The sequence below is a fragment of the Coptis chinensis genome, chromosome 3 (genome assembly GCF_015680905.1).
Source record: "Coptis chinensis isolate HL-2020 chromosome 3, ASM1568090v1, whole genome shotgun sequence".
Classification (NCBI taxonomy): Eukaryota; Viridiplantae; Streptophyta; class Magnoliopsida; order Ranunculales; family Ranunculaceae; genus Coptis; species Coptis chinensis.
The window spans coordinates 36,276,824-36,301,214 of record NC_141458.1 but is presented as its reverse complement, the minus strand read 5'-3'; the positions used below and the strand labels follow the sequence as shown (position 1 = coordinate 36,301,214).

Below are 24,391 nucleotides of genomic sequence, written 5' to 3'. Positions count from 1 at the left end.
GCTTTCCAAGATTCATTTCTTTCGACAAAATCCTCATGAATCATTTGAGGAGACTTGGAATCGTTTCACCGACCGCTTATAGATCGAAAGTGTCCACACCATAACCTAGCAAAAGACACGTTAGTTCGTGCCTTTTTCAAAGGACTTCAACATCACCATAAAGAAGTCCTTGACATAATGAATGGGGGTAGTTTCTTAAGTAAAGGAGCCCCGGAGGCTTATAAATTTTAGAGGACCAAACTAAAAGCGAAAATAATAATTGGGGGGTAGTGACGATTACTCCCCGCCCGCTAGTTCTACTAATACAGTTAAGGCCGCCGGTATGTTTGAAATTAAACACGATTCCGAGCTTAAAACTCTAATCGAATCACTCACTAAAAAGGTAGAGGCCATTTCTGTACAACAAAAGCCTATCCCCGTCATGAATGTAAATTCAAATCCATGTAGTTTCGGTTGGAGTCACGAGCATCCCGACTCCCATACGTCTATAGCCTATGAACGGGCTTGTTCCATTAATAGTGAACCTAACGCCCCTTGGAGACAAAATCCCAACTTCGGTTGGCGAAATAACCAACACGTCACACCTCAAGGGTACAATAATCAATATGTTAGGCCCACGCACAGCTTTAACCAAGCTCCACCACGACAAGGACAGTGGGGGGTAATTTTAATAATTATAACAACCAAGTGCAACCTCGACAAGGTCAAGCACAAGGTCAAGGTAATTATAATAATTATAATACTAATAGAGGTATCGTTAGGTCAATAATAATTATCAAAATCCACCCATAAATAATTCACGTGAAATAGTTTTGATCCACACCACCCGTGACTACTACACCCACACAACCGGATCGCCTTTGACACCTTCATACAAGTGAGCCAAAAACTTTTCCAAACCATGGCTCAATCTAACCAACGGCCTTCTACAATCCGTTAATAATTTAACCCAACGGTTGGCTCAAGATAAAGCCCAAACCAAAGGTGTGTTGCCAGTCACACAATACCTAATCCTAAAACAACAAACACACCTTTGAGGTAACCGATAATACTAGTAATGAATATGAAAATGTAGGTGAGATAAATGCCATCACCACTCTCGCTGGGCAGAGTGGTTGATAACAAGGTAACTATGCCTATAGTTACCCCACCAAGATAACCCTACACCTACTATTTTACTAGATACGAAATAGAAACCCAAGAGCCTACCACCGTAGAGGTACCCGTTACAACACAACCTAAGAAACAGTAAAGCCACGGTTAAACATCGGTGATACCATTGCTAAATATAGACAGTAAACCCGTTTCCACAAAAATTAGCCATGTTAACTAGGGATACAAATTACGAGAGGAGATTAGGAACGTTTTCAAGAATCTAACTATAAACCTTCCCTTCCTCGAGCTATTAAAAGCTACCACATCATGCTAAGTTTCTTAAGGAATTGTGTACTACTAGGCGTAAGACAAATATACCAAAAGGCGCTTTTTAACGGAACAATTCCCAACCTTATCCGAACATAATGGAATTGTTAAGTACAAGGACCCCGGTAGATCCCCATCGCATAATGCACCTTAGGAGATTCCTATCTGACGACCCGGCGTTATTAGACACGGGGCTAGTGTTAACTTACTCCCATTTTATTTGTATAGACAAATAGGTCTAGACAAGATGCAACCCACTAAAATGACGCGTTGCAATTAGTCGATCGGTCTATTAAGTATCCTAAGGGTGTAGTCGAAAATGTGGCCGGTAAAGTCGGGATTTCTACTATCCGGCTGATTTTGTAGTCCTCGATACGAAAGTCGCTAACGACTCTGTCCGATCATTTTAGGGCGTCCTTTCCGCAACCGCCAATGCGCTCATTAATTGCGTGTGATGGTTCAATGTCCATGTCTTTTGGCCATCTTTTTGTTGAAGTCAATGTTTTTAAAACAAGGACACGCCATTACCCGATTCGTCTATGGATGGAGAGGTTAGCATGATCGAAAAGCGTTGCTTTCGAGATTATTTCAACAACACGTTCCACGATAATCATATGCCCAAAATTCTTTCCTTTGGAAAGTCGGACTCCAACATTTTCATTCCTACACTAGTCGATACACATATTATTGATGAGGGCCGGGATAGATGACTTTCTCAAAGATGTAGAGGACTACCATAGTAATGTGGATATGACAAATCTAGATGAGGAATTCGATGAGTTTCTTCGAAAGTAGGTGACAATTCACCCTATCAAGAACTAACTTGCACAACATCCACCTCGACTCCCCTCCTTCCACCCTTTCAAAGGAATCTCGAAGTTTGCACTCGATCTTTTTGTTTCTCCCGTGCTTCATAATTTTTAAATCCTCCTAGCAAACAGATACTTGAGGAAGGACAAACTATTTGACACCTTCATTTTCAGAATTGAGACATTCCCTACACACTGATGAATGAGATTGCTAAAACCACATCCTCATTGTCTACGGTGTCTTTCTACAACTTATCCATATCCACCATATTCTCCACAACCATTCACTTTTCCACACTTATTTACTAGAACACCCACTCATTCAAAAATTAAAAAGAAGGTGCATGATAGGTTACCTGATAGGGTTATCCGACTTCGTTTTCATTCCACTAGGCTGCGTCATAGGAAATCTTGGTGCTTGATTGTGTTTGGATATGTTTTCTGTGATATTTATTTATGGAATGATCCACAACTATTTCGGTTGTTGATATATGATCAACTGCATGTTCATACATATGTTTTAGATAAAGTCTCGAGTATCTGACTATAAACGACTCAAATTCTGTGTTTGGTGCACTTCCTTTCACTTTAATATATTGATGAGTGCACCATTAAGGTAACCGGGCCCTCCCTATGGAGTGGGTGGCTGTAAGTACCGGATCCTAAGTCCACGGTTCACATAGTTCACGTTTTCCACTCTTGCATGTTTTTCTCGGATTTTTGAGTCATGTTTCTCTATGGTGTGAATTATGTCTTTATTGCTTATTGTTTTTCCTTCTAAAAAAAATAAAAATAAATAAAAATAAACATAGTAATCTAGGAAGTAAAGGGAATCGACTTTAAAAGACCTTGCTAAAACAAATTTTCTAAGCTTCGTTGTAAAAAATTTGTTTGGGGGTGGGGTGTTCGTGTTCCCATACTAAAATGTTTTATGTCCCATTAGAGTTGCTTAGACCGTTTAATTGTATTACGATTCGGGTTGACATAATCCAGGAATTAGAGTTCATTCGTTCGCATAACTTACGTCATGCACGCACCTTGAGGCGTTATCCACTATCTCGTATGTCATCCGAAGTCGGAAGAGAGTGTTTTATGGATCATTGGATAGGAAATTCTCTCCTGATCATTTCCATGTCTCATTCGCAAAAAATCGGACCCGTAACGGCGGCAATTTTGATTTGAAGTTAAGCGAAAAAATCGAAAAAATCAAAATTTCGATTTTGGGCTTATTCAACCAGCCCAACCAGCCAAGGACAATACAAGCCGCGCCTTACTTCACCTACAGTTCATCGTTTCTTCTCCACACCGCCATTAACAAAGCTTTAAAACCCTAACAAAATAAAAATTAAAAAGAAAACCAAAATAACTCACGCCAACCATCAAACATCCAATTCAAATCTCCTCTAAAACCAAACCACACCACCTCCACCAATTTAACCCAACAAAAACCACCGAAAAAATAAAAATTTGGTGCTGCCACTACATACATCACCACCACCATCGTTTTTATCAGTAAAGGTCTTTCCTTATTACTCCTACACCTTCTACAAACCCCAAACCGTGATTCAAACTTCAAATGGCTTAACAACGCGAATTTTACGGAGCAAGTTTTCATCGCCGACCACTTGGCGCTTTTTTACGGTGGACGAAATGGCTAGTAGAGGCTGGAGTAGTTTGTGGTACTTTCGACCGAAGCCTTCTACCACGAAGACTTGGTCCGACGGTTCTACAACACCGGGGAGTTGGAGGGAGTAGGATTTTTGTGTTGGTAAAGAAGAAGAGGAAGGAGTTGACTCTTTGATGGTTATCGTTTGAGATTCTAGGCATTCCGCTAGAATCCATCCGATGCCACTTTCTGGGGAGCCCGGTTTGTGGGGTAGAGCCTTTGATGGGCGTGATCGTCATCAATGGGAGCTACAATACAAACTCCCATTGTGTTCGCCGGACATCCTCGGGACCAACCACGCTGGCTACATTTCGGTGGATTGGTCGGAATGTCCTAAGGGAAGGACAAGGTCGATTGACATCGGTCCGACTGCCTCCACATCTTATGGGTACTCGGGAGAATAAGCACGATTTCAGTATCTTGGAGTTTTTGCCGAAAGCATGATTAGGGGGTCGGAAAGTCTTTGGGCACCTCTTCCGTGTTAATTACTAAGATCATCGTCAAGATGAAAGCGACTCCGTCGATAGGATTTACATTACCCTCGCACCGTAACCAGCGTATCTATAGGGAGTGTGTCCAACAATTTGGAAATTGCCCGAGGATAGGGAACGGGATGAGATAGAGGAGGAGGATGAGGATGGAGGAGGAGGATGAGGAGGACATGACTTGCTTTGATACGGATGCCTTCGAGGAGGTGTTGGTCTCGAGCGCGTAACGCATGGGTCGGCTTCATAGGGGCATCGTTCACTAAAAACACTATCTGTCAATGCGGACCTCCGGACTTCGACAGCGACTATTCATCACAACTTCGAGCTCGCACCCGAGAGAGGATGAGAGATGGGAACAGGCGAGGGCTGAGATGGAAGCCCGGTGCCGGTTTAGAGTGGATATGCTTGCACGCTTCCCACCTCATACGACTCTGCGCCGAGGACACAAATTTACGAGGCATGGCGTCGTCGGCGAAGAAGCGACTCTTCTTCTGGACGGACCTTCCGGAGCCCGGGAGCCACCACTAGAGAGTGTGCCCTCCGCCACCGGTGGTGAGGTGTTTAGAGAGTGTGAGGATTGATAGTGGTTGTTGTTTTATTTATTTTTGTTGTTTTATTGTAATGTAACTTTTTATTTTCGTAATTTGAATTTTGTAGTGAAAGGTACTCGAATGAAAATTTTAATATAAGGGGTTATTTTTCAGTATGTGTGGTTGTTTCATATTGATCCCACCTTCTCAACTTGTTTGGGGGTGGTTTTATCAATTCAAGCTTTATTTTTTTATAACCCTAGTGTTAGAATTTATTGCGGAGTAAGGTGAAAATATGGCCGTTTAGGCATATCTATGATTGAGAATCATTGTAGGATGAAATCTAGATTAAATAGGTACATTCAATCATAAAATCAACCTAAAAGATACTGGGTTTGAATTAGAATCAAGAAAATGAGTTGTTTCCGTTTTCGGGTTTGGAAATTTTAGGATTTCCGGAAACTGCCGTTAATACTTTTTGGCAACTTCCCAATCCGTTTTAGCAACTTAAAACCTATATAAACTTCATACATTCTACACTCACAACTCACACTACATCTAACTTCCATCACGCGCCCCTTCACACCCGCGATTCCCGTTTTCGTCTCCATTTTCGCAAATCTGCACCTTCGGGATGGCCGCAGGAGGAAGGCCAGCCTTCTACACTTCGACGAAAAATTTTGCTTTCGGCGGCGCCAGCGCTTCAAAGTCAAAGCGACTTCGGCTCAAACACTGGAATTCAAAATACAAAAAAGCGACTTCGCGCCTAGTTGGCGTGCTTTCGCGCCGCGACTCCGTGGACCGAAAAATTTCAGTTTTCAGCGAGTTGTGCCCGGTTGTTTTGCACTGTTCAGGCGTAGTTTTGAGATGACATCTCCTATAATAATACCGAACAGTCTTTTGAAGATTTGTTCCAAAGCACTACTTACGGTGCTTGGTTTTGTGAGGTGATCACATATGTTTGGCTGGGAACCTCTTATGGTAAGACCGGCTGAACTTTATTCTCCAAAGACTTGCATCTTATTTCTATAATAACTGCATTTTCTTTGAGAGACCGGATGGAGAACAAGTGTTCTCCATCAACATTAACGATGAACCAATGGAAATTACGGGTTCTTGCTAGCATTTGTTCTTGGACTTGCTATGCCCGGTGAGATACAAGACCCATGGTGCTATTGGGTCGATAATATGCATGTCTACACTTATGAGTTTTTGCCGCGAGGCTTATGGGGCAGGCATTTTTCGTATTGAGGACCAAGGGGACTATAACGTTGCCACTTGGTAGCCCGGGTCCATGAACATAGGAACTATTATGTTTTGGATTATGCTAAACATTTTAGGGAATGGCGTTTTTCTTCGTGAATGGCGCCACTTGCGGTTTTTCTTTGCTTTAGCCACGGGGCGCCCGGTTCTATGACCTTCCCAGAACTTTGATGTCTAGTTTAGCACGAGCCCATAGCATGAGGCATAAGTATCTTCTTATGCCTGTTCTAGTTTCCCGTATTATGCTATGTTTCTTTCCTGTTTTTTGTACACGTTTCACGGATTGGATTAGGGTAGACACGGTGCGACCCACCAATAGTATTATTCGATCTTTCCGTGCAATGACTTGGCAAGGGTGGCGGATACAACCTCACCAGGTTGCACCCCATCAGACCAAGTGGCACTTAATAGGTTAGCAACCATAGATGATAAATGGCGTGAAGCCTGGCAAATTATCATAGCATGGCAGGACGCGAAGGAGCCTCACTTCTTTATAGAAGTAGAGGATGCGAAAGATGGCGAATAACGGCCCGGGAGTGGAGGTAAGTTTTAGTTTACGTTAGTGTGCGCTTATGTCCCCAAGCAATTTAATTACATTAACCCCATAATGGGTGGAACTCTTATAGAGTTGCGTCAGTTTTTATTTCTTATATTAGTACGTTCTAACCTTGTTTTGCAGATGTTTCTGAATTTCACGCGTTTCAATGATATTTTTCCTACCGTCCTTATTTAAATGCTTTGAGGACAAAGCATGCTTCTTGTTTTGGGGGGGGGGGGGGGTCATAGAAACACGTGTAATTAAGACATCTGCTAGGATATAAATATGTATAATATGAATTTGTTTTCTAGTTAAAATTTCAAAAATTCAATAATATAAATAAATAAGTTATGCTATACACTTAGGAATATTGGTATTGTTTCTTTCTCCATGCTCTTAATAATCTAGAAGTCTCACGTAGCTGTTGCATCAGAATAATTGTTAGAAACTTAGGTTAATATATAGGTAATAATCTTTACATCTATCTATAAATATATTACATGAGTATCTATGATTGTTAGCAGTAAGTTTCTGAAATCTAGGCTAGAGTACTTATTCTACAAATCCTGTGAGAATATAGCCTAAAGCCTTATATGAAGCGAAACATTTGAGAAATGACACAAGGGAGAAGTAAAATCGGATAGAGAAATCACACGTCCACTTGCTTGATCACTATGCCATATCCTAAGCGAGAATTTAGGCCCTCTTTGGATCGATATAGCTAGAAATTTTGACCTAAGTATATTTTTAAGCTAGTAAGCCTAATCGAGCCTTTCATTAGCCCTTTCATAAACCACAAATTCTTTACCCATTTACAAAAACAAAACAAAAAAAAAAAAAAAAAATCAACCTACCCAATTTAGAATAAGTCCGAGAATAGAATGATGAAGAAAAAAAAGAGAAAAACACGTGTAAACAAAAAATTAGTTAGTTGCTTGGAAAATAAAGAAAAGAAGTTTCCATCCAAAGAAAAGAAAAATAAAAATAGAAATAAAATAAAAACTCCAAAAAATAGAATAAAAGTGGAGTCAAAAGCCAAAGAAAAGAAAAAGAAAAAAATATGGCTAAGGATGGAAACAAAGTGTAGAAGCAAAAAAGTAAATAACAAGGTTCTCTAGTTACGTAATATGAAGACTCTATTATCTCGGACTTGTCCTTTTGAATATCCATTTCCTTCCTTCTTAAACCATCTCCTAATCCCATGAACACCTAATAAAGACTTCTAGCTCAATTAGGAATAGGTTAGTGTGATAGTAAAGTGGCGGATGTGTTTGATCGACTCCGGCTTCCTTGTGTCATTGAGATTGTAAGGTAAAGTGTGCTTACTTGTACTTTGGAGTAGCGAAACTTGAGTGGAAAAATCAGAGTGTTGTTTCTTGACTATTATTGTGAGAACCTACTTAAGGACGCTTATTCGAAGTTCGTAAAACAAACCTCGCTAAACATTTTATAGTACTACTCATTGTGTATATGTTTATTGTAGATGATAGATTATTATGCATATATTAACTTAGGTTTTTGACTTGGTTATTCTTATTCAATTGCTAGAGAGATGTATAGATAGTTGAGCATGAATAAGGAAACAATAGTTTTATTTTCTTAGTCGTTGTAGTATAGATGAAGTTTGTGAGTACCTTCATGGAAAACTCTCACGAGGCTATAACTCGTCCACTAGGGAATTCCTAGTGGTTTAAAGCCTTGTTGCATATGGTCAATGCAATCGCGACTCAGTAAACGAGAGTAGTTAGAACTCCATTTTTGGTCACTTATTCTAATTTCTCATCTTTGCTTGAGAGGACAAGCAAAATCTTTGTTTGGGGGTGGTTTGATAAGAGCCCAAACGTAGTTTTAACCCCTTAATAATCATAATATTAGACCAATTATGTGAATAATAAGTAAGAGTTAATCTTGATTACGTGTTTTATGCATTTCAGGGCTTCAAAGTCCATTTAATGCGAGAAATGTGCCACTTTAGCAAGATAAATGAGCAAAAGTCAGCAGAACTTCCGAATGCCATATCTTTGGACTCAGACCTCGGAATTGGGCCTACCTTATGTCAAAACGACCGGCTCGGAAAGAGCTTTTCAATGGTCCAAGCCTTGACCCCAATCAGAGGAGCAGAAGTGGACGAAAAGTCTGTTGAAGCCGAATCTAGTTGAAGAGGCCTTTTTGGACTGAAAGAATTGGGTTTTGGGCCTGATTCTCTGGCCCAAAACATGGCTCCAAGCCCATGCACGATTTTTGGATCTGGATGTATAAAAACAAAAGCTTAGCTCTTTGTTAATGGTAGATTATTTAGTAGAGAATTAGGGTAGATAGCTTAGAATAGAAAGTAGCCATTAAAATAGCTTCTAGATCTAGTTTTATTGAATTGTTTTACTTAAGTTTAGTTTCAATTCAAATTCTTGTCTTAGATTAAAACTATTAGAATCATAGTTCTTCATTAGTATTAATAAATAAATAGCTATTTGTTAATTTCGATTTTTGTCATTTCCATTTCTAGATCTAATTTCAATTCTTGTGTTATTTCATTTTAGTCATTAAATTAGATTTCATTATTGTTTAATTAAGTAAATTTCAATGCTTTATATTATGTTTAGTTTTAATCTAAATGGAAATGATTAGTAATGATTCAAGGCTAAAACCTCCATTAGAGGGGTTGATGAAGCCTTGATGAAAACTTAGTGGTTAGTATAGAATTGGTTGTAGAATCTATTCCACTCTAGAAGGTGGGTGTTTAAGCCATGAGAATGGGTGGGCGACCTCACATGCTAGTTAGTATCCGGTAGGAATGCCATGAACACTAGGGATTAGAACTTCGAAATTCTCAAGAGAGCGTGAGAATTGAGATACAACATTCTACGCTAGGTTGTTAAGTTGGATTCGAGGTGGATTCAATTCCCTCTAATTTCTTTATCTAGATTCAAACAATCGTATTTCCGTAGCTTTTGTAGATTAACTTTAGTTTAAAATTTTATCTGGTTATTTATTATATTATTATATCTTGTTATTTAAATTAAGCGTCTTGTTAGCATAACATTTCGTAAAGCTCTCATTAGACCTAAGTTTGATTTCTTAGACTTAGAAAACAATCCATGCTAGGGAACTAGGAGTGGAACGAACTTCCTACTCCACTTAGTGCAATTCGCATCGAGAGTAGAAGATTGATAATTGAGATTAAAAAATCAGTTTTAGTTTACTTACGGATTGAATTCATCGTTCATTTCGTAGGTAAACTATTCATTTTACATTTATCAATACTAGTTGGCATTCGGCTATTAAAACCACTCCTTTCCAAGTTGTTTATGGCCGACCACCACCCACTTTACTGTCATACATTCTGGGAATGACTGTTGTTGATTATGTGGAAAAACAACTGATGGATCGAGATCAGATCATTAAAGATTTGCAGATTACTCTCAAGGAAGCCCAATCCCGCATGAAAAAGATTTATGATCGTCACCACACAGATAGAGAGTTTGTAGAAGGAGTCTGGGTTTACCTAAAGCTTCAACCATATCGTCAAACATCACTGTCCATGCAGAAAAATCTCAAACTTTCTCCTAAGTACTATGGTCCTTTCAAAGTATTAAAAAAAGTTGGAGCAGTTGCTTACAAGTTGGAACTTCCAACAGGTACCCGAATTCATCCAGTGTTCCATGTTTCCTTGCTGAAGAAAAAAATTGGGGAAAACATTTATGTCCAAACTGAACTTCCTATTGCACAAAGTCCTGCAGATACTCTTTACCCCAAGCCACAAGCAATTTTGGATTATCGGGTGCGCAAGAAGAAAAAGGAGATTCTAATTCATTAGCAGGGGTTATCTCCAGCAGAAGCTACTTGGGAAGATTTTGATACACTACAGAACCAGTTTCCTGATCTTGGCCTTGAGGACAAGGCCGTTTTTTAAGGGCAGGGGAGTTAATACGTGTCTATCTATATCACTTCCTTATTATTATTATTATTTACAATAAGTCATCTGGAAGCAGTTATGTAACTCCTAGAGTTTAGGAGTATTTGAAGTTGTTGAGTCCTAGTTGAAGTAAACTTAGTAGTGATCTAGTGTCATAGCCTGAATTTCTAAACAATTACAAAGTGAATATTTGAAATATAAATATCTCAAACATCACTCGGTTCAATTGTCTAAAACCCAGGCTATGACGGGGTGGATACAACACATGTCAAAACCTAAAACCCATATCATAAAGAATCAACTTAACAACAAAATATCTCCAAAATTTCTCAACCATCACTTTATTAAAAGACTATCTTCCGTTCAAAAATCATCAATATAAAACTCTAAGAATAATAGGTCTTCAACATCGTATTCTCATGTCATATGAATATGCAACTACATTATTACATACTTCCAAAAGGATCATACCTAAAAAAACTCCCGGACTGCTCCAGAAACAAATCCAAATCAAACGCCGCGGTTCCACTGCCTTCCACCTATGTTCCCAAGAACACACCCACGTTGCCAAAATAAAGCAAACATGGGTCAACAAAATGAAATTTGCTGGTATGAGTAGACTAACCACATATAAATATTTCCAGCCTTTACTTATCAAACTAACACTATAAATATATCATAACTTAATCATTTTCAGCTTGGAAGACAGGTAGTTCCGTCATTTCAACTGGCATAGTTTCTTCCCAAACAAGATTTCCATTCTATTAACTCATTATCATAACTCGTTTTAATAACTAGGTAACTGAATTAAAACTTACCAATATCCACTTCTGGATAAGGGTAGGACCGCGTCCCTGCACAAAATATTATTAAGTCCTACCCTCCTGCAAAAGAAAGTTAGAAATTTTATATAACACATGTAGATATCCTATAGATATTCAAATGTAAGTCCAAGCACACCCGTACAATCAAATCAATTTATCTTATTAATTAATCGATTATTTTTCTTATACACCCACCATTTAGTACCTATGTACCTTAGGTCATTCCCGCCACATTCAAGGAATACCCAACCCTACATTCCCGTACACTCAAGGAATACAACTAACCCGCAAGGCGAATACCTTAGTTCCTCTCTAGGGCAGTCCAAACAATCTAGTCATTCATGGCAGATTCAATGAATACCCAATTATAACGCTAACGGGCCATTTATGGCACATTCAATAAATTCCCACCTATCACATGACATCTTCAGTCATAAGTCTCATTTCCAAAACTTGATACGTGGAGAGATCTAAAAGGTTGCGGTAAATTGTTTACACATTATTGAACTTTATTGTATAAATCATTTTAGAGAACGTAGGAGTATCTTGTTTCATTTATTTTTGGTTTACGCGTTATTAATTAGATTGATGTCTAAGTGTCATAGCATTGTATATCATCAAAGACTGAAATATCACATAGTAGTTAATACACACGTATATATAGAAAGGTTTTAGCCTAAAGCCAAGCATGCTAATAGCCCTAGACCTATCCTAATAGACCGAATCATAATCCGAGTTAAAAGTCAAACTGGGTCAACTGGGTTTAAAGTCAACTCTAGTCAATAGTCAAAGTCAACTCAGGTCAATAGTCAAAGTCAACCAGTCCTAAAGTTAATCCCTCTAAAGTCCCAAAGATTAAGGCCCAAAACCTTTGGCCTTTCCCAAGCCCAATCTACTTAAGCCCACGAGTGAATATCCAAAAAAACACTCAAGCCCACTAGCCTGTTTCAACCTAAGTCCAAGCAAAACTCACTGTTCATCTTCTCCTTCCTCACAGCACCTCTCCTCCACCTCCAGCCACCACCAGCCATCTAACAAGACTCGTGGTTGGACCCAAACAACACTATGAGTGGTTCGGCCCAATCTCAAACCCAACCAAGGGTCGTCTCCCTCACCAGCGCCATCAACTCTCTCCACCGATCAGCCACTCGCCAGCCCTTCCCACCTAACCGAAAATACTCCCCTTCAAAACCCCTATAACATTAACAAAAGCAAGAACCTCAATTCTAAAATTCGAAATCCTTCAACCAAAACTAGATCTAGAATTTCTCGCCACCATTAACGCTCCTCCGGAGCTTCAACAGCCACACCCAATCTAGTATTTAACCCTCCCACTACAACCAACATCAATCCAAGAAATACAACTTAATAACACAAGAGTTCAAACAACAATCCAACCAGGTGACGCCATTAACATCCTTCTCCAAAGCTTCGACAGCCCTATTCTTCCATACCCACACACACCTAACTACCTCCAACTATTTGTTCAACCCAACCAAACTATATTAGGACCACCTGCAATATAAATTAACAGTCCTAACTATTCTTTGGCTTTGGTTCATGCCACCATTAACTCCCAGAACAGAGTTTCCGTAGTAGTCCAGCAAAACAAAATACCAAACCAACAGTGAACCATTTTTACCAATTTTGAGACCACAGATTAGTATAGAATAACTATAGAATGATAAGCAGAAAAACATACTGTGCGGAAAACTTTTTGGACAGTAAAACTATCTCTATATAGACGTGAAATAAAAACTAAACTACTCACCGATACAGAACTTATTTGCTCCTCCTGTTGTCAGCAAGATCTCCAACAAGAAACTTCTCTCCTCCCTTTCCTCTCTGTGAAACTCTCTTTTCTGTAAAACTCACCGTTTTTTTCCCCAACCCTATCTTTTTCTTTTCTGTTTTTCAAAACCCCCAAAATAGGGAAGAGGGTCTATCCCATAAACCCACGTCTCCTATTTCCACTAACACTTATCCTATTTTATTTTATCTATTATCCATTATAATAATTATTATTATTATACTAGAAAAAATAACATAAAAAGACGGGGTGTTATATCTAGTCTTCTGGAAGTGAACTTTGTAACTTCTTTTCCTTATTGGGTGGGTTGAGTATGTTAGATATTGTAATCAAGTGCCTATATAAGAAAAGGCAAGTCATGAATAAAAAAACAAGTTATCATCTAATATCTTTTAGCATACTGGGGTAATCGGAGGTCAAGGCTCCTCAATAAGCCTCTATCCATTTTCTATCTTAATTCTCTTATTACACCATAGTAGTTTTTGTTTACAGCTGTTAACCCGGTGGTAAGCACCCAAAATTGTAATATAAACCTTGTAGAGACATTACATATTGGTTAATTATGTGTGTAATAAATGCAAATTAATTGTATTTCCATGTTTTTGCAGGTTTTGATACGTAAACAATGAAATTTCAATAAAATCGGCATTTTGGTATGGAAACGAGGTGAATATGTTAATTGGAAACAAAGCCTTTTTATGAAGTCCAAAAGAAGCTCATTGGAAGCTGAAAAATATCATAATCAAGCCCATGAAGCTTGGTCAAAATAGTCAATTCCGGGTCAACCCTGGTCATATCTTGTAGAAAAGTCAACGAAACTTCAGAAAATCATATCTTTTGACTTCGAACTCCGTTTTGGGCATGTGACCTGTCAAAACGATCAGCGTAACAAGATCTGCACAATGGTATATATATTCTATCAATTTACTGGACTGGGAATTAAAATAGGTCCGAACTAGGACAAAGTAAAAATCTAATTACTATTCATCATGATGTCATTAAGCGGAAACTTATGTAATCACCCACTTTCTCCACTTAATAAGCACACAAACCACTCCTAATTATTTATCATGTAATGGGAATTACTATTCACCTATTTTCTCCACTCAGATTAAATAAATTTCATTATAAAAGTAGATTAATTTGTAACCTTTGGATTGAAAATGTAAGATGTAATCTTGGCCACCCATTTCACTCTTTTGAAAGTATGAATAGGAGGGTGGTACTCTAAATAAACTTGCCAATTTCCTTGTGATTTGTAGCCTTGTAGCCCTTCACTCTTTTCTTCTTCTTCTTCTTCTTCTTCTTCATTTTCATTAGTTGTAGTTATCTCACCATGAGCTAACTCATCCCTTATGGAGGGTTAGGTAAACCCATGTGAGGATAACTCTACTAATGAAAATGTAACTCAATTGTTTAAAATTTAACAAGTTTGATTTTTACTTCAATTACAAAATAGTTAGAAGTAGAAAACAAACTAGAGGTTGAAGAAGTGCTCTAGAGATAGGGTGCTAATTTAATCTATCATGCTAGTAGAATCTCTTTAGAGATTTAAAAATTCTACTAGAGATCAAAGTTTATTTATTCACTTTGATTTGTCTATGAATCAAAGTGAATATGAAAACTAACAATTGAAATATGTCTTTAATTAATAGTAGTTTGAATCACATGGTAAATCAACCCTCCACACTTCTCTCTCTTCTATCTTCTTTAGTCATTTTAGAATAAAGTTGTTATTAATAACTTTTGTAACTTATAATTAAAAGAAGTAAAATGTAGTGTAAAAACTTCCACCTAAAGCCTTATCTTATTTAAGGTTTCTCTTGAGTAGTCTAACTAAGTTGTGAACCAGAAGTGCTTCAATGTTAAGCATGGGACGATTCCTTTACTCGAACTATATTTCAACATGAATCGAGAGTAAGGTAATTGATATAAGTGTGAGTTGGAGTAACGTCCAATTTAATTCTTATCAAATAGTGCCGCTGCCATCCTAACATCTATCGAAGCGCGACAACGGAGCTCTTCTACGTCACGGGGAATCCCCGCTCTTCTCTCCTTTCCATTTTTTTCTTTTTATTTTTTTAATTTATTTTGTCTACTGTTATTTTTTAACTTTTGTTTTGTTTTTTTTTGTCATAGGTTCTCATATCTGGCACTAGATTCTAGTGGCGGGATGCGAATAAAAAGGTGGCGTGTGCAAGTACCCGTTTAACGTTTAATCGATGTCTGACGCGACTAAAGGGTTGTTGTTTTAAGTCATGCCTCTTGTTATGGGAATTAGATTCCCACGTTTGAACATCAAGTCCTCCAAAATCCATATGATATCGCTTTGCCTACCCGAGGCAGTGAAACCTATTCCTGGAGGGGATATTAGTGTTCCATATCTTGCGAGGAAGTTCCGAAATCATTTCTATATCTATAAGGTGGAGTTGCGGGATGCTTTTCAGGTTCCGTTTTCTACCACTCCTCGACTTACTTGCTAGAGGAGTAACTTCTTGCATGATATAACCTGTTTAGACCTTGTATACGTATAATAATCATGTGTATTATAGTATTTGTAAAAAAAACAAAAAAATCATAAAATATTTCATATTCAAACAGTGTCTAAGAAGCTTGCAAAAATTGAGGTTCTCAATCTGTCAAGTGACCTAGATGTTTGTTTATGCTAACGTAATCCTTATTCAACTGTTATCATTAGCAGAGGCTCAAGCTTACGTTGGACGTCCATCTTCATCCTCACGTAATTGAATTAATCACGTAAAAATTCATTCCTTGTATGCCTTAACTAATTTTATGCTTGCATGAGATTAAGGTTTAGTACTAATAAGGAACTTGAACACACATATCATAGAAGAAAATACGATAAGAAATTATGTAAATTATCACCTCAAACAAGCTACTCCTCCGACGACCGCTAAACCTCAAAAGCTTAATCCGTTGCCATTAACTCCTCTGGTTATGGCTGCAACAACTACTATAGTCGAGAAGCCCCTTTCGGACTTCTACACTGCTTTAAAGGAAGGACCTTCTTCCTGTATCAAACTTGCAGACCTTAATGTGGATTTTTGAATCCCGCCAAACGTCTTCAATTTGTTACCCGTTTACCATGGTTTGGAACATGAGAAACCATATCATCATCTTCGTCGGATCATTCATGATAAAATTCTACGACCGCCTCATTCTTACAACACATAGGAAAAACTAGTGCAATCATTCATGATAAAATTCTACACTCAAAAGAAAACTAAAGAGATGCTTCAAAAGATTCAATTCTTTCGACAGCATCTTCAGAATCCTTTACTGAAGCCTGGGAAAGATTCAATGATCTACTTCTCGAATGTCCTCATCACTAACTCGACACTGGTGTCCTCGTCCGTTATTTCTTTAATGGTTTATTCGAACATCAACAAGAAACGCTCGACATCATGAACGGCGGGTATTTCCTAGATAAAGGCGCTACTGAAGCATTCCAATTTTTGGAAAAGCAAGCATCGAGAAGTACCTCTTGGGGAAGAATAGATTCCCGCTCATCGCACGTCAATCCTCCAAAAGCCACATCTATGTTTGAAGTCAAACCTGATCCAGAATTAAAAACTTTGATCGAGTCCCTGACCAAGAAGGTAGATGATCTTTCCGTGCAAGTGAATGATAAAAACCATGAACAAGTCATGATGAAGCGTCGCCAGGTTCCCCATGTTATCTTTGTCAGAGCCTAAACCATACTGAACTCTCTTGTTCGTTGCTCTATGAATCCACGTCATATCAAGCTGAAAAAGTTTGTGCCTTCAACATTCCTAACGCACCGTGGTGACAACATCCAAATTTTTCTTGACGTAACAACCAACAACAGCAAGGACCTCCAGGTTTCACCAATCAACCCATTAAGCCATCTCCAAACTTCAATTCATATCAGCAGGGATATAATTAGCAATTCTAGCAAGGACAAACCCAGTTTCCAAGTTCTTCTAACTCTAATTTCAATCGCAACCTTATGCTTGTAAATCCCAATTTCTCAGATCAACAACCCATCAACAACTATCGTGACCTCGTTCCTGCAACACCACCTGTGCATCTTTCAACAAATAAGACAAGCGAGACCTTTCTTGCTTACATGCAACAATAATCTCAAATACTGACATCAATTCAACAATCCCTTAAGCTATTAGGCCAAGACAAAACTCTGAAAGGCGTGTTTTCTGGACAAGCGATTCCAAATCCGAAACCCACAAACACAACTTTTGAAGTTAGCAATCCTCTAGGTACTAGTAATCCAAATCAGGGTGAGGTGAATGCAATCACCACTTTTCGTTCTGGCAGAACTATTAACAATCAAATCCATATGCCAGAAGTTCAACCTTTTGAAGCTGACATAGAACATGTACCTACATCTGCCAATGAGTCGACAACTGAAGCGACAGACCTCATTGAGTCTCAATCCCAGCTTAAGGACAAATAGCAAGTTGATCCGTTTGAAAAATACAGACCAAAAGCACCGTTTCCAGCACGATTGGCCAAGAACAAACCTGATGACAATTTTGATGAAATTCGAGAAACCTTCAAAAATTTGACAATAAATCTTTTATTTCTCGATGCTCTCAAACATTTGCCACGACATGCTAAGTTTCTTAAAAACATGTGCACTACCAAAGGCGAACGCATGTTCCTCAACAAGCATTCCTCACAAAACAATTTCCTTCTATCGCCGAATTCAATAGAATAGTAAAATATAAGGACCCTGGCCGTCCCACAATTCCATGCACCTTAGGAGACAAGTATACAGCTACTGCACTGTTAGACTTGGGAGCAAGTGTCAACTTACTTCCCTACTACCTTTTCAAACAACTGGGTATCCATGAACTCAAAGCTACAACCATGACGTTGCAATTAGCTGATCGTTCCATCAAGCATCCCAAGGGCATTGTATAAAATGTCCTAGTCAAGGTCCAAGATTTTTACTATCCCGTTAATTTTGTCATTCTGGACATGGAAGTTGCATACAACTCCATTCCTATCATCCTAGGGCGTCCATTTCTTGCAACTGCAAATGCCCTCATCAACTGCCATGATGGTTCTATGACTATGTCCTTTGGAAATCTCACTGTGGAAATAAATGTTTTCAAATTGATGCCACAAACTATGGATGGTGAGATCAACATGATCACCCGTTCGAATAATGTCATACCTTCCTCATTGGTTTCAACACCAATGGTGGAAGAAAATAAGGATCACAATTTTTATGAAGACATGACAGAGGAGGAATTTCTAAACCTCTATCCAATTGATCCTTCTGATCCACCAATTGAAAATTGCATCGAGCATCTATCAGTTTCTACTGATATGGAACTCCAGGAACTAGCTAAATGCCATTCCAGCATGTTACCATCTCTAAAAACCCTCCGGTTTTCTACCACCAAGGTTTTCCATCCTCCGCCGTTTAAAAAGAACGTTATGTTTGCACTCGACTTTCTCGCGTCTCCCGTACTTCACGAGTTTTTCAATCTTTCTAGTGAGAACATTTTACCCAAGAACGAACCACGGGAGCATTTCATTTTTAAATGCGAAATAGTAGAGACTGACTTCTTCAATGAGTTTAGTGCTAAACCCACTTTCTCATACTTTTCGTCTCCACTTTATCAAAAATATCTACCTTCTGAATGCTCTTTCCAACCATCCTTTTTCTCACCATCATCTACATGGATCCCATTGCGTTAGAGAAAAACAAAAGTGCACGCTCATTTAGGTTCTCGGTCTACTAAATCTCGAGGCAATAAATATTGGTGTCTGAATATGTTTGGGGGTGAAAAATGTGTTAGTTGGACAGACCCACAGCTTTTTCGGTTGTTGATATATGATAAGTTGTGTAGACCCCCCACACGTTGAATCACCGTCTTAGGGATTTGACAATAAACAACCTATTTTCTTAGATCCAAGGTAGAAAATACGTGTTGGTCTAACTTCATTGTGACACCTTCCTCTATTTTTTCTAATATTTTTGCACAACTTGTTCTTCATCTTGGGAATCTGATGTTAAAAGACCCACTTTGAAAACTACTCACTTTCACGTGAATGCCATGTCAGAGTATTCAGACAAAAACATATGATTATCCTAGATTGGATGCGCCCTAAATTTACATGTTGGGCAGTATATATATGTATTTGGTGTGCTCTTCCCTTTTTGTTATGTAATATTTGTTTGTTTCTTTGTATGTTGTTTGTTTTCTTTGCTTAATGTGATAATTTCAGTTTTCTTTTGGTATATTGTATATTGTGCTCGAATAACATTTTGTTGCAGTTTGTTCACTAAATCTTTGCTCAAGCTTCTCAGGTATCTTCTTTCTCTCTCTTACACTTTGAGGACAAAGTGTCCTTCTGTTTGGGGGTGGTTAGAACCTTTTTTGTAAAATTTTAGCATATTATTAGCTTGTTTATAGTATTACTTTCTTTTCTTTTCAACGTATTTAGTGATAAAGTCTTGTTTCCTTTTCTGTGATGAAAATTGTCTAGAAATCTCACCTTAGCACTAGGATGAGAATTTGTTCCTTGAAACTTAGGTTAATACGTAGGCAATAGTTTTTACATATTTTCATGAACATTCATGTAATGAGTATCATTGACTGTACTTAGCAGTAAGTTTCTGGGACCCACGGTTAGACTACTTAATTTCAAATCCAGTGAGAATCTACCCTAAAAGCCTCGACAGGAGTGATTTATGAGTAATGACACAGAAAAGTAGTTAGTTCGAGTAGAGAAATCACATGTTTACTTACTTGATCACCATCCGAATCTTAGAAGAGAATTTAGGCTTTCTTTGGATCGATATAGCCATAAATACATATACCTGTACAAATTTTACCGCTAGTCGCCCCCATTGAACCTTTCATTTAGCCATTTTCATTTTCACCAACATTTCCTTAGCCATATATTAACCCCTAAATAAAATAAACCCGCCTATTTGATGAGTATGAGAAATATGATGAATGCAGAAAAGTGAAAAGAAAGACTTGTCCAAACAAAAATCAGTTACTTGCTTCAGAAAAGAAAAGAAAAATAGAAATAAGTTTCCAAAAAGAAAATAAAAAGAAAGTTAGAACCTTCCAAGTCAAATCAAAATGAATCACAAGCCAAAAAGGGCTGAGAATGGAAACATAAGTTAGAAGCAGAAAGACCAAAAAATTTCTCTAGTGTTAAAATTTGAAGACCCTATTCTCTCATACTTATCATATTTTTGAGTTTTCATTCCATTTTCTTCTACATTACTACTTTATCCCTATAATACCTAATAAAGACCTATAGTTCAACTAGGAATAAGGTAGTGTTATAATAAGTAGTAGTTGTGATCAATCGATCTCAGCTCTTCTAAATATCATTAAGTATGTGAGGAAACGTGTGCGCACTGCACACTGGAGTTAGCAAAACTTGAGTAGAAAAGTTATGAGAGAATTTGTGTTTCGAATCATACCTACGAGAACCTACTTAAGGATGCTCTCCTAAAGGATCCAGAAACGGCCCTACTTGTATAGTTCATTGTAAAAATTCACTACATACATGATCATATGTAGATGTTTTAATTATTGCGAATTTATTAACTTAAGTTTCATAGGAATTAGTTCTTGCTCCCCGCTAATGAGATGTATAGATATTTGAGATCAACTAAGGGAACAAGCCCTTGTTACTGAGTCATTGTAGTATAGGTGAAATTTGTGAGTATCTTCTCTGGAAAACTCTCACGAGGCTATAACTCGTCTACTAGGGAATTTCTAGTGGTTTAAGGCCTTGTTGCATATGGTCAATGCAACTACACTATGCGAAACGAGAATTAGCTTAGACTACACATTTTTGCCACTTATCTGTTTAGTGTCCCTTCTTTGCTTGAGGACAAGTAAAATACTGTTGGGGGGGGGGGGGGGGTGATAAGCACCCAAAACTGTAATATAAACCCTATAAAGACATTATATATTGGTTAATTATGTGTGTAATAAATGCAAATTAATTGTATTTCCATGCTTTTGCAGGTTTCGACACGTAAACGATGAAATTTAAACAAAACTGGCATTTTGGCATGGAAACAAGGTGAATATGCTAATTGGGAACAAAACCTTTTTATCAAGTCCAAAAGAAGCCTATTGGAAGCTAAAAAAGATCATAATCAAGCCCATGAAGCCTGGTCAAAATAGTCAATTCCGGATCAACCCTAGTCAAATCTTGTAGAAAAGTCAACGAAACTTCAGAAAATCATATCTTTTGACTCCGAACTCCGTTTTGGGAATGTGACATGTCAAAACGATCAACGTAACAAGCTTTACACAATGGTATATCGGTTATATCAATTTACTAGACTGGGAATTAAAATAGGTTCAAACTAAGACAAAGTAAAAATCCAATTACTATTCATCATGATGTTATTAAGTGGAAACTTATGTAATCACCCACTTTCTCCACTTAATAAGTACACAAACCACTCCTAATTATTTATCTTGTAATGGGAATTACTATTCACCTACTTTCTCTACTTAGATGAAATAAATTTTATTATAAAAGTTGATTAATTTGTAACCTTTGGATTGAAATTAAAATGTAAGATGTAATCTTGGCCACCCATTTCACTCCTTTGAAAGTATAAATAGGAGGGGTGGTGCTCTAAATAAACTTGCCAATTTACTTGTGATTTGTAGCCTTATAGCCCTTCACTCTCTTCTTCTTCTTCTTATTTTTCATTTTCATTAGTTGTAGTTATCTCACTATGAGCTAACTCATCCCTTGTGGAGGGTTAGGTAAACCCATGTGAGGATAACTCTACTACTGAAGATGTAACTCAATTTCTTAAAATTTAACAAGTTTGATTTTTACTTCAATTACAAAATAGTTAGAAGTGGAAAACAAACTAGAAGTTGTAGAAGTGATCTAGAGATATGGTGCTAATTTAATCTATCATGCTAGTAGAATCTCTTTAGAGATTTAGAAATTTTACTAGAGATCAAAGTTTATTTATTCACTTTGATTTGTCTATGAATCAAAATGAATATGAAAACTAACAATTGAAATATGTCTTTCATTACTAGTAGTTTGAATCACACGGTAAATCAATCCCCCACACTTCTCTCTCTTCTATCTTCTTTAGTCATTTTAGAATAAATTTGTTAATAGTAACTTTTGTAACTTATAATTAAAAGAAGTAAAGTGTAGTACAGTGTAAAAACTTCCACCTAAAGCTTTCTCTCATTTAAGGTTTCTCTCGATTAGTCTAGCTAAGTTGTGAACCAAAAGTGCTTCAATGTTAGGCATGGGACGATTCCTTTACTCAAACTATATTTCAACATGATTCGAGAGTAAGGTAATTGATATAAGTGTAAGTTGGAGTAAGTCCAATTTAATACATATCACCCGGCCTTAAATCCTAATCTAACTAGTATATATATATATATTATAGAGTGTGCGCACACCACATGCCCGCGTTCGTGTGTCATGTGGAAGAAAGAGAAGGCAGAGAAACGTCGATTAAAAGTTAAAAGAGGAGAGAAGGAGTAAATAAAGTGGATTAAAAGATGATGCAAGTGAGAGAGAATTGTTCAAAAACACAAAAATCGACTCGGGGAATTTACTTGCTGAGTTATATCAAGAATAGACTCGTTCAAACTCGGGTAAACTCGGCCAAGTTTCCAAGTCAACTCGGCGAGGGTATCCAACTATAAAATTAAAGGTGGCAGAAATGTCGTATTAAAAGTATACTCCACATATAGTAGTATTATAGTATAGTGTCATGGGGATCAGAAAAGCCTGGAGGATGCAGGTTAGGGTGCAATGGGCCTCCTGAAGCCATACAATGGAGGTGACATTCTAGAGGACTGGGTTAGTAGCTGAACAACGACAGGGAACTTGGGATGATGATGGCAAGATCGATTGATCCATGCCACGTATAATTACTTAATTTCCTGGGATACAATCTTTATACTAAGGCGCTTCCACTTCTCTTTACTGGACAAAATTCTCTGTACTGGCTGATAAGCACCCAAAAGTGTAGTTTAAAATCTTTAATAGTATTACATTATGCCCAATTTTGTTTATAATAAATAAGAGTTAGTATTGTTTACGTGTTTTTGTGTATTTCAGGTCTTGAAATTGTTTATGTGCTTAAAGATGTCATTTTGCGTGGAAAACGAGTCAAGATGATTGGTAGAAGAGTTTTATGTTTAAAGCTCAAGAATCAAGAAGAAAAAGCCTTTTCAAGTCCAGTTAAAGCTGGGATGTCAAAGTCAATTAGGGTAGAAAAAGATCAGAAAAGTCAATAGAACTTCAAATGGACGTATCTTTGGACTCGGGACTCGAATTGGGCCTACTTTATGTCAAAATGACCGGTTCAGAATAAGATTTCCAATAGACTCAGCATTGCCCCAATCAAAGATGTCAAAATAAATGAAAGGGGCACTGAAGTAATTGCCAGCAGTTGTAACCTCTTTAGACTTAACCTAATGGACTTTGGGCTTACATTAGAAGCCCAAAGTCCCCCTTTTGGGCCCATGAACGAAAATATAACCGTAACTATCTTCTTATATAAAGAGGGTTAAGGCTAAACAAAACTTGGCTACTCTCTATTTAGTTTAGTTGTAATTAGAGTTCTCTCTCTCTCTCCCTCTTTAGTTTAGCTTAGGTTTAGTTAAGTAATTAGGGTTTATAATTGTAGCCTCCAAACCTCAATTCAATTTAAGTTATTTCTTATTAATGTCTTCTTATTATTGTTTTAGTTTAATTAATCCAATGATACAAGGCTAAAACCTCCATTAGAGGGGGTTAATGAAGACACGTGAGGATGATTTGTTAGTAGTTTAGTTATTGTTTTGTATAAGAACTTATAGTTTTTTGTTGTGAGTGTCTAGAGATAGAGCTCATAACGGAGATCTAGAGTTTAGAGCCACCATCAAAGAGATTTGTGATGGAGCTAAATTCTCATGTTATTGAAGTCATGATCCGAGCCGCCTTGGTGTTCACTAGGGATCAAACAAGCGATTCGATAACTAACTAATAGTCAATCGAATCGCGTGGTAGAATTTCCCCTCTCTAATCCTTTTTATCATCATTATATCTACTATATTAGCACTTATTTCTACTGTTTTCATAAATCACATTGCTTTCT

General features: G+C 37.6%; 1 protein-coding gene across 1 annotated transcript; it reads left to right on the top strand.

Moving 5' to 3' along the window:
- Window positions 1-10,062: 10,062 nt before the first annotated feature.
- On the top strand, window positions 10,063-10,530 carry LOC147509422 (uncharacterized). Its single transcript, XM_086597809.1, has one exon. It carries the CDS (start codon window positions 10,063-10,065, stop codon window positions 10,528-10,530), a length of 468 nt encoding a protein of 155 aa, XP_086453935.1.
- Window positions 10,531-24,391: the final 13,861 nt, after the last annotated feature.

Bases quoted from the DNA above. Each gene is read 5' to 3' on its own strand.
- LOC147509422 (XM_086597809.1), top strand. From the start codon at position 10,063: ATGACTGTTGTTGATTATGTGGAAAAACAACTGATGGATCGAGATCAG.